Raw genomic sequence first — 12,304 nt, forward strand, 5'->3', positions numbered from 1 at the left:
ATTCCTATCCACAAGTGTTATAATGATAAGACTACATACCTCCTGAGTTTATTTAAAAAGAAGCTCCTAGTTCAAGAAAGCACATTTTGCCACAGTTTGGGATTTAATTTAACCTGGTTCTCTATCTTAAGTCCAACCCAAGCCCTCATCTATTTCAACGGATCTAACATCACCTGTTGTACAATCATGTAGCATCAACCCCATAGGTTGATAATTTTACCGAATAATATTACCGAATAAACTGAAACCTTGCTAACTGTAAGGTAGCACTTTTAGGAAACACAGTCATGATAAATATCTGTAAAGTATCTTTCATTATATTAGTTCTATAAAATAAATTTATAATCATATAGTTAATTTTGTTAGTTGTTTCTTTATATGACATGCTACTTAAGGATTCATTAAAATGACAATTACATGAAAAATATAGGGAAAGTATAAAGTGTTTTTTAAAAAATATTTATATGCTCAGAAACCATCTGAAATACATCTCACAGTAAGGTTGATCCAGCTAAGATTGAAGTTAAAAAATGACTTCAATAATATTTGGGGGGATTTGAAAGATTGAAGAGATACAATTTTATGAAGATGCTTCACAGATCAGCAACTTCCCTAACATGTAAGCCAGTAAATTTGCTTTGCAAAAAGTACACGTTGATAAATCTTCTCCGATATGTTTTCTGTCGATTGATATGATAAGATGTATTTTAGTTAAAATTAGGATTGTCTGGAGTTTGGTGGATTTAATTATTTGTAATTACCCAGCTGTTGTCAGCCTGTGGCCATTTTATGACAGTGGTATCTACTATGTGGGTCAGGTTCAACTGTATATCTTCTCAAACGCAGATTTAATGTGCTATTGATGAAACCATTACTAGAACCAAATTAAAGTCTGGGCTGATGTATTGGTCCACAGGGACCTGTCAGACATGAAAGGAGTAATTAGTATTCATTACTTCATACTCCGCAACATTCCAATTATTAATGAACTTCAACTTTTGGACTCTGCTGTATCTATCACAAGCGTCTTCTTAGACATTCATTATTAGGAAGAATCAACTAATATTGGTTTAAAAAAGGCCCCTAACACAAACAGAACTAAAATAAACAAAAGCACAATTAATATCAGAAAACTCTGTGAAGGATGTGACTTGCAAAAAAATGCAAATGATATCCCACCTGCGAGGAGGACTGGGAGGCAGTAAGGACATGCTGGGTGAACACAGGGTGTTGCAATCCTTGTGGGTCGTGTCCCCCCACCCTTTCCTGGGTTTCAATGCTACTGGGCCTTTACAGTGCGAAGGGAAACATCTGTAGCCACAAAGGTAATGGCATAGAGAGAACAACATAGACATGTAAAGATGGAAGGGAACAAGAAAAAAAATTAAGTAAAATGTTCGTTGCTGGACACGAGAATGGGACGTCCATTAGAAAATTTACAACCACGTAGGTCAGTTTGGGATGTGATCAAGGCAAAGTCAAAGTTTTTCTGTTCCTGTTCTGATACTACAAATGAGTATCTCTATTACTAAAGCCCAACTGACCCTTTTCTCTTCCATTGTTTTCTCCTCCTTATTTACTTCACCCAAAAAAAGGAAAATAATTCTTACATCAACCAGTTATTTTAATTTTGCATATCCCCTTCTAGTGTGTGTACATGTGAATTTAAAAAAAAAATTTTTTGTTTTTTTTAGAGTTACATGAAGTCGCAGGGAAGCATTTGCTTTGTTAAACAGACATTTTATCAAGTGAAAATACTATCATTAAAATATCAAACATTATTCCAAAGTACTTTTAAAGCTCTTGTAAACAAAACTAATATCAAAACATGGAGCGTTCTCAACTTTTTCCATTCAAAAATAAGAGGTGGCAAAAAAAAAAAAAGAAAAGAAAAGAGAAAAGGATGTAGAATAGTCCCTCCTAGGAAGAGGCAGCTAATAGGACTGAAAACACAGCTTGTCTGTATTCCAGAAAACAGTAGAAGGGTGCGAGTCACTACCTTGGTTCTCTGAAACCCTCCATAGATCATCTACACTAGTGGTGAGCATGCGAGTTTGCACCAACACTTTGGAAAACAATCTGGCATTAGGTTTTAAAGCTGATTTGTGCAGGCACTCTACAGCCTAACTCTTCTCCAGAATATAAACTCTGAGGACCCTCTTGGCATGTGCACCAGGAGATGCATGTACAAATATGCAAACATTCAGCGTATTCATATGCACAGCACCATGGCCTGTAATAACTGAAAAGTCCTTCAATAACAGTATCAAATACATCGAGGAACAGTTACAGCACTGATATGATGATGATGAAAATCAAACAACTGGAGCTAAAAACAAGAATTCAGGGAAATCTTAGATATGGAACAGTAGAAAATTCGAGTCCCTTTATATACATGAGGAGGACACCTTCGTGAAGCCCCAACTCAAACAAAAATAAATCAAAGTACTTTAAATAAAATTTTGAAATGAGAACAAAGTTTAGGATACTACCTTTGGGAGAGGAGACCCAATGGGGAACGAGAGGAGCACAAATGCAGCTTAAAGAATATTGGTCATGTTTCCATTCATAGTTTGAATGGAAGATATATATCTAATTCATTATTAAATTAGAATATACATATTCTAATATTAGAATATGTATGTTCTAATAGAATATGTATATATTCTAATATTAGAATATATATATCCTTTTGTATATTATGTATTTTATATGTACCAGCACTACATAGTACAATTTAAATAACCAAAACTCTCTCCTGTTTTTAGAAGTCAACTTAAAACATCAACAGCTAGGACTGATTTCCTGTTTACACATCCCCCATCCATAAAAGCAATGTCTTACTTCAGGATCTCTGGCTTAGCATCTGATTCAAGCTCCCAATCATCCACAATCCCGTCCTTCTCACTGGTTCAGATTCGAAGTAAATAATATACTTTGACTACCTATTTTTGCTATGTTGTATTGTTTTTTTCATCACCAGGTAAGAAAACATAAACACAAAAAAATGGTCTAAACGACTTAATCCAATTCACCAAACTAGAGGGCAGTGAGCCAAGATTTGAACCAAATTTCATCTTCCTTCTTCTACCCCAGTGCAAATTTCTAACAACCACGTGCTAGCATGTAAGCCCCAACCCAGAGCTTGAAGTCTCCCTTGAAAATGCTCATGCAGCTAGTTCAAGACCATGGACTGATCACTGTATTTACTTTCCCTCCCATGCCAAGTCCTATGGAAAAGATGGGAAAATATACGTTAAAAAGAATAAATTCAACATCATGTTGGAAAGAGAACAATGAGTGGAAGCAAAAAAAAATGAGGAATGAAAGAAATTGATGACAAATATCATGGAAAACATTAGCAAAAGTGAATAATAAACAATCCAAGGATTGGAAGGCTAATAAACATATCCTTATTAACAATCAAGGAAATATGAAACAAAGCAGCAATGAGATAAGGATTCTGTTATCTGATGTTCCTATTGGTGCTCACTCATGATGCCTTATTTCCTACGCTCTGTGATTTTTTGCCCATGAACTCATATACCTTGGAATTATATCTTGTACAATCCTCTGAAGTCTAGGTTTATGTACATAATTATAGACAGGACTTTTGTTTGTGTCTGTCAAGTACACTGGGGTGGGGCCAATCCAGCCCTGCTTAAAAATAAGTTATTGGTTTGAGGTTTTTAGGTCATCTAAGTAAAAATCTGTCTTAAACATTTTTGAGAGAGACAGTTTCTGATTATGAATTCTCAGGGGACACTTGCCCACTTCCTCTCAGTGCCAAGGTACAGAAAGAAAAGCACTCCTTACTGCAGGGCTGGGTTTTGTGTAATTTTTGACAAATTTACCCTTAAATTGAAGGGATGGCCCTTTGAAGCACAGCACTCTCTAGCCAGACTTCACACCCTCAGCTGTCTTGGTCCAGGCTCTAGGTGTCCATCACAATAGAAATCCATGGTTATCAGGTTTTAGCAGAAACCTCGAGAAGAAAACCAGCTTTGGTGTTCCTTGTCTATCCAACTCCCGCTTTTTGGTTGCACTTTGTCAACCAAGTGCCAGAAGGTGTGACTATTTTAACATATTTTGTTGATTTTAGTATTCACACATCTAATCTGCCATAATAAGTCTAATCTGCCCAAAATAAGTCTATGTTTTCATTATTTTTACTTTGGTTAACCATCTTTCTAAAGACATAGATGTTTCTTATCCATGGAGAACTTGCAATCTAACACAGATACAGCACTGGGGAAAAAAAAAAAAAAGTCCTAAGAGGACAGATAAAGGCAGGATGTCACAGTGGCCCAGTACAGAATGGACTGAGAGTGGGAAGCAATGAAAGTGGAAACTTAAAATTCCCATTTAAGTAATTAAATAGCAGCTGAACTCTGAATTAAATGAATTTGGGATTTGTAGAAAGACAAGGTGAGTAAAATAGTGTTTCATAGGAGGGGCAATTAATCTGTGTGAGTGAAGGGAATAAGAAGTATCAAACAGGTAAAGCATTTCAAGGCCTCAGAGAAGAGCTTCATTTCAATTTAATGTAATAGACAACAGAGAATTCTTAACAGATTCTTCAACAGGCCAGCAATAGAAACAATATTAGGGAAAGATTATTTTAACCACTCTCTGGGTTGGAGAGGAATGAGCAGAGAGAGAATGTAAAGACATTACTTCATTCAGCATAAAGAAATGAAAGGTCTGAACTATACTGTAAGATGTGGATTAAAAAAAGAAAGAAAGAAAGAAACACGGATTCCAAAACACTGATGAGAAAATAAACAAGGTTTAGGGGGAAAAAAGAGTAGGGAGAGGTATGATGGCCAAGTGGTACTCATAGGAATTCTACTGAAAGAAGGTAGTGCCTATTTATTTGGAAAAACTTGTTAAGAAACTACATTTCCACCAATGTATTAAAATTTATATGATCATAGGGCATTCAAGAGGACATTTAGTTTTTCTCATCTGTGAAATGAGTGTGACCTCTGATCTTCTGACTGTGGAACATGTACTTAAATAAATCACACCTACAGGGGCTCCTGGGTGGCCCAGGGTTAAGTGTCTAACTCTTGGTTTCAGCTCAGGTCATGAATCCATGGGTCTTGGAATCAAGCCCGTATCAGCCTCCCTGCTCAGTGTGGAGTCGGCTTCAAGATTCTTTCCCTCTGTCCCTCCCCCTGCTCACATACATGTATGTGCTTTCTCAAAAATAAATAAATCTTCAAAAAAAAAATCACATCTACCAAGCTGGTTTAACTGCCTCTCCATGTAGATATTCCCCAAGATCTCCTTATCAAGCTCCATACTCACAAGCCCACTGGGTTCTTAGACTTCCTTTCTGAGAATCTTAAAGTAGGACCTTCATCTTTGAAAGTCTAATAAATGAAATCATTACCTCTTTCCCTACACTTATTCATATTGCTGTACCACAACTCTCCGTAAGTCACACCATCATTTAACCTGGCAGAAGACTGGAAATCACCCTTGAACCTTCCGTTTTTTCCCTACCAACAAAATCCCACTAACAACCATGAACTGATAAAATTAACTCCTTGAGGGATGCCTGGGTGGCTCAGTCGGTTGTGCGTCTGACTTCAGCTCAGGTCATGATCCCAGGGTCCTAGGATCAAGCCCTGCACTGGGATCCCTGATCAGTGGGGAGTCTGCTTCTCCTTTTGCCTGCCACTCCCCTGATTGTGTGCTCTCTTGTTCTTGCTCTCTTTCCAGGAAGTCAATAAATAGAATCTTTAAAAAAAAAAAAAAAAAAGAAAAAAGAAAAAAGAAATTAACTCCTTGAGAATTCTTTCATTTGTCCTCTCCTGCTTTTCTAGTATCACTGCCTTATTTAGGGTCATATCACGCCTCAATAGGATGACTGCCATTGTTTGCTAATTACATCCTGGCCCCATGGGTTCTGGTCCATTTCCCTTCAATCAATACTTTAACAGCGCTGGGAAGCCTGAGTAGCTGTGTTAAGCCTCTGCCTTCAGCTCAGGTCATGATCTAAGAGTCCTGGGATCGAGCCCCGCAGCAGGTTCCTTGCTCAGTGGGGAGCCTGCTTCTCCCTCTCCCATTCCCCCTGCTTGTGCTCCCTCTCTTGGTGTCAAATAAATAGAATCTTTAAAAAAAATACAAAGCCAGCAGCATGCCCTTTCAGAAATAAATCTGATTATATTCCTCCCAGCATGCTTAAGAGTCTTCAGTAGCTTCCCCACTGACCTGCTCATGATTCTCAAGTGAAAATATGGAGACTCCAGATTTGTTACCCCAGGAAGACAAGGTCCTTTGGATAAGAACGACTGCTCTTGTCAGCTAGTGTTACTGATAAGAATGGGCCCCTTTAGTGTGTTTGGGGAAAAGAAAAAAATTATCAACCTATAGAAAAAGGGCCAACTTAGAAGTGATCTGTGGGATCCACACTCTGGAGGTCCTGCCCATCTCTTTGAGGTCTCCCCTCACCCAGGCCTTGCTGTCCTTTATTCCTTCCGACCCAAGCCTCTCCACTGATGTGGATCCCATTTGCAGTCCTGCCCGAAGCTGTGAGGCTGTTCTGTGTTCTGCTATTTGGTTTTAGTTCTCTCATTCCAAAATTCTCCTCTCCACTTGTCTGTCTAACAAATGCCCACTCATCTACTCATGTTAAATGTCCATGTAATCCCATGTCATTTTTTCCACAAAGTCTTTCCAAGTCTCCACTCTGGCAAGTACACTCTGAGTACTTCTATCGTCACACCAACAGCACAGTATTTCTTCTGTTTACAGGTCTGCCTTTCCCATATGGAAATGGAGCTTCCTTAAAGGCTGGCTCTCTCCCCTATCATACTTTGGATCTACAGGCCCCAATACAGCGCCTGGCCAACAGTGCTCAGAGAAGGTTTATTAGTGACTGATACAGTATGTAAGGAGTTCACCAGCACTCAGATTCTCTGGAAAAAGGTACTAAAAATATCTGCAAGGAGAGAGGGAAGGGGGAAAAACTGGAGATATAGATAAGAATTTACACTCATGTAAGTCATCGTCCCCACACGTGAGGGTTTAGGAACTAGGATTATTAATGTAATAACTACATGTGGTAAACACCATTTGTTATATTCTTACATATCATTTTAGATTCTCTTGGTCTTTAAAAAAAATGCTGGAATGATAAGATCAGTTCCATAAAACCTAATAAAGAGTACATATTCAGGAAATAACATAATTTGGAATAAGGTGTTCTAGACTGTTTGTGATAAAGCCTTGATATTCTACATAAAATATTTGTTTCTGAAATATAAGACTTCTGGGATTCACAATAATATGAAACTACAGCCATCCGGAAGAAAAATTGTGACTCAAATTTATTAGTCCCTGGAAATTTTAAATTTATATATATATAAAATACGTCTGTGTATATATATGTATAATATATAATACACACATAAAAAATTTAAATTTACATATAAAATACATTGTATATTTAATTTATATTCATTATATACTACTTATATATTTAAATACGTAATACATAAAATTATATATTTATATTTATATTATATTATGTATTACTTATATATTAAAATACATGTATAATATATAAAATATAAAGAAAATATGAAATTATAATCATTATTTATTTTATTACATATTATATATGTTTTATTATGTATATTTTATTTGTATTTATTATGTAATATATTTATTTACATAATTACATTTACATTTTACATATACATTTACATAATTACATTTACATAATTACATAATATTTATTATGTAATATATTATGTATATATTTATATAAAATATATACAAAGAAATAAAAATATAAAATCATATTATATATTTATAATATATTTAATAATATAAATATATATAGAGAGAGAGAATGAGAGGGAGAGAGACAAAATCACCAAGTTTCTTATACCTAAACTGTGTTATTAAAGGTCCAAGATTAAAAAAAAAAAGAAGGTCCAAGTTAAAGCTAGAGAATGTGTATTTCACAAACACATTCTCTATTAGGTCTTTACTAATAGAGCCAAAATGTTAATAACAAAGATTTCACTTCAGTGACATTCAAGATTCTACACTGTATTTTTAACACATCAGACGCAGCTACAATTATATTTATGTCAGAGTTGCAGCTTGTCAAGTAGCTCATTAAATTTTTCTAAATGCTTGGCTGGGTAAATTTTGACTTATTAAACAATTATAAGTTGTCAGTCACTGTAAATGGATTTACTTGTATAATAAATACTCAACTAATCTGCTAGGGACTATTTAAAAAACAAGTTAGTTCTCCTTAGACCTATTTTCACTTAAAACTGACAGGAAAAAACTGGTGATGAGAAAGGAGACCGTTAACTTTGAGGCAGAGACAGACTGGGTGTCAAAGAAGGGTGGGGGAGAAATTTTGAAATCATAGCTCTTTGAAGGAAAAAAAAACACATAAGAAGAGAAGGAAGCCCAGTGAATTGTCTAGGGAGTGTCGGTTTCCTGCGTGAAGCGGCACAGAGAGCATATGGAATGCCACCACTCCCATGAGCCCATGAAGACTCGGTCAGAGACATGCTGGCTGCCTGTGACCTTTCACATTTCTAGACCATGCTATGATGACTCCTTGCAGATGGCTTCCCTGCCTCTGGAACAATGTCCTGGACAGTCAGGCGTCCAGGGGAATGGCAGCTATCTGGAACATCACACAGAGCTCACAGGACATGTTCTCAGTTGTTGGTGGCACCTCTGCCGGTATGGGAATGATTTTAAGGGCCCACTAATGAATTTTTTAAAATTATATATTTTCCACATATTGTGAGCGTATTAGAAAAAAGAGAACTAGCACAGTAAACCCCTCATTTTGTGGATGTCATTACTTTGGATGAAGCTGAGTTAAACCAAAAACAGGGAGTAGACTTAGAAGTGTCCTGAAGAAAAACATTAAGTAAATAAGGATACAGAAGACAGGCAGTTTAGGTAAACACACTAAAGGTGTTTTGCACAGTCTTAAGCTTCTTTGGTATGAACTGATCAAGGAGCAACAACTCGCAGATTTGTGACAAAGCATTTTTTTGGTTTATAAATCAGGGACTGGATAACTTGAGTCTAAATCTACCAAAGACATCGTCTAAAAGTCTGGATCGTGTTGAGGTTGCTTCTTAGAATGGAGGTGCCATGGAATGGAAACTCAGAAACATCACCAACAACATTCCAAAGAACTGTGTTGATTTTGAGGCTAACAGAAGCTGCTGAGTACATTCATATGTAGCACAAAATTAGAGGTGAAAAATTCAAGAAAACTTACTTTCCTTTTCTAATGGTGTTTCTGCCAAGCAGGGGATCAAGCACTGGATCTAGTGTTTCCTCCAGATTTTCAACTAGGATGACATCTCCAAAGGCCAAAGCAGTTTCAATGGCATTCAAAAACCTGAAAATTCAATCAGAATTGAGATAATAGCATGTAAATAAGCACAGGAAAAATATTCAAAATTATTTATATTAAATTATATTTGATTTAATGTAGATTTTTAAAAATGAGACAGACTAACTTAGAGAAAACTGTTTCATAAAGTATTCAATTAGATTACATAGAAATTCATGATTAGATTTTGAGATGAATTACACAGTGATATTTTCCAAGTGAAATTCAACAGTATGAATAAGTCCATGTGTTAATTAGTTTTTTTGACAATAACCATGGTTGAGACAAATGTAACTTACCCAAACACCATAAATTTAAATTCATTTAACAGGTCCCTTTTTTGAGAAAAAAAAAAAAAAAATCCAAAATATATTAAATGCCTTGTGGTTTAGTCAAGCATTGATTTTTTTTTTCAAACCTTTAAGTTCTGTCGTAGCAAGTGGTAAATTATCACTATATTTCATCCTCCCTCTCCAAACATAGGCTCTCCCCCTCAAAAATAATTTCTTCAAGTTTTCAGATAAGCAAGGAGTACATTTATCTGCACAACGGCAGAAATTCCTTATTTCGTTTTCTATGTGAAAAGATGATGAAAGGGTCAAATCAAATACCAGTAAGTCTAAAATTATTCAATATTAACTGAAGACCAACTTCGTCCAAGACAAATTTATCAAACAGTATTGTCATGAGGCGCCAATGACAGAAAGTCTCAGAATAGATTTAGTTCTCCAAGGCGATATACAAAACTTGACTAGAAAATTCTCTTCAGTCAGTGTTGGGGTTGTAGGCATGCTAAAATCCTACAACAGGCCAGGTGTATGTTTGGGAATAGATTTCTCACCCACTGACCATTGCTGTGCTGCCACATGCCAAATGTCCTCAGGGAAAACGGCCCATTCTGCTCCATTCTTGGTCTTAGGAAACCCACCTATCTTTCCATTCAGGTGCAGGGTTTGTTCTCACTTCAGCTTCATTTCATCTTCAGGTAAGTGGATGCCACCTAACAGAGAGGCCCTTTCCTCAAAGATACTTTATGTGAAGTGTGAGCAAGCACATAAACAACATTGCCCCATTTCACAGTAGCAGAGAGGGCAGGCAACACCAGTACTTGGCAAAAATCAGACCCATTTCATGGCCGTTCAACAGAAAGCCAATCCTGCCAATTTCACGTACCCTTTCTGGCCCAAATGTGTGACCTTCAGGTCTGCTCCGTACTTATTCTTGATCCACTTAATTCCCTGCTGCTGGGGATCGATCATCAGGGGCCAGCGCTCACAGTGTGTCAGGATAGTGGCGTTTTCGGTCGACATTCTGTCACTGGGCAGCCCCTCATTATTCCAGGTTGCAACGGTAGCGTCGTCTGTCAACATGGCAACCAAGTTCAGGCCTTCGGTTATGGGGATGGAAACCTTGAGAATCAGAGTTGAATGCAGTCAACTGCTAGGGTTGGAGAGAAAAGACTCCGTGTGACAGACAAGAAAACGAGAGATGAAAGCCAAGACAACACCTGCCAATTCTCTCAGGGCTCTCGGAAGCCAAATGCAACTCTCGCCATGGAACACAATTTGACCCTATAAACACGGTACTGACTGCTCCGAAATCTGTCAAATGCAGTATTCAACATGTGGTTTATTATTGCATCTGACTTCAAGAGAAAGAAACGTGGCCCTAGGCAGACATCAATGCCTGTTCCCCCAAGGGGAGGGGGGCTTAGACACCAGAAAGAACCGTAGGAGAACAGAAATGTACTTGCTCCAGGGGTCATTGTCCCACATGAGCAAGGCTCAAACGCAGTATCTTGCTCAGACAATTCATCCTGTAGCACAGGCCAACATTACCAAGAGATGACTTCTCTTCTGTGGGTAGGCTGACGGGATGTATTCTCTGCCCAGGGGCTGAGATGGCAGCCTCGCGTGCCTAGCATGAGGGAGGTTGTGGGGGCAGGGTGGGGTGTTGATCTCACAACCCTGAGATCATGACCTGAGCTGAAATCACAAGTTAGATGCTCAGAAGTGACTGAGCCACCCGGGTGTCCCCAACATCTGTTTAAAGAATAAGGATCATTCTTCACAAAAATGGACTTTACAAAAAATACACAAGACTATAGAAGGGAATTTATTAAAGAATTTCTTCATTTGGTCATCCACCACCAAATATTTATGGAGCACCTCCTACATACTAAATCCCCTGTGGTGGCTGGGTGAGGGGCTAACATGGAAACATGCCTCCATTAGAGAGGTCAGTAAGAGCCCTACATAGAGTGGGCCGGGGCCGGGGGGGTGTGGGGCTGGGTTGTAGCAGCAGCTGGAGTCAAGACTTACTGGTTGGCCAGGGATCTGCAGCAAAGAAAATGGCAGCAGGATTCTTACAGTAGAGCTGCGATGCAATTCATGTCACTATCTCTAGAGAGGGTAGCACAATAGTCCTACTGTCTCCGACCACAATGTTATCTTAGCAATAAACTCCATCTCCTACCAACAAGCCTTGGGACTGACACACAGTTTTCTCAAAGACACGAGAAAATCGCTATCTTTGAATAAGCATCCTACTATTAGCAAGGAGTCTGCAGCTTTAACTTCTTAACTTTGACTTAAGGGAAACAACTTGTAACAACCGGAGGCTTTAAAAAACTTGAATTTCTGATGCTACAAGGAATAGGAGACAGTACACAGGTAGATCTTGTGTCCAAATTCCACAGTTTGAATTGCTTGAGCACCTACTGGGCGCACAGTTGAGTGCAGGGGATCAAAGAGAACCTTCCCTCTCCCTTTTTAAATGATCATTTTAGTCTACTAGGGGAGGGGTGCCTGGGTGGCTCAGTGGTTTAAGCCATTGCCTTCAGCTCAGGTCATGATCTCAGGGTCCTGGGATCGAGTCCCACGTCCGGCTCTCTGCTCAGCAGGGAGC

At 38.0% G+C, this 12,304-nt stretch overlaps 1 protein-coding gene across 1 annotated transcript in view; it reads right to left on the bottom strand.

Moving 5' to 3' along the window:
* The window catches only part of DNAH11 (dynein axonemal heavy chain 11), a 325,583-nt gene that overhangs the window by 61,390 nt on the left and 251,889 nt on the right, over positions 1-12,304 (bottom strand). The window contains exons 64-65 of the mRNA XM_046021406.1: positions 10,571-10,806; positions 9,281-9,403 (exon numbers count right to left, since the gene is read on the bottom strand). Coding sequence (XP_045877362.1) covers positions 9,281-9,403; positions 10,571-10,806 — 359 coding nt within the window. The remainder of the gene's footprint in view (positions 1-9,280; positions 9,404-10,570; positions 10,807-12,304) is intronic.

The sequence above is a fragment of the Meles meles genome, chromosome 10 (genome assembly GCF_922984935.1).
Source record: "Meles meles chromosome 10, mMelMel3.1 paternal haplotype, whole genome shotgun sequence".
NCBI classification, from domain to species: domain Eukaryota; kingdom Metazoa; phylum Chordata; class Mammalia; order Carnivora; family Mustelidae; genus Meles; species Meles meles.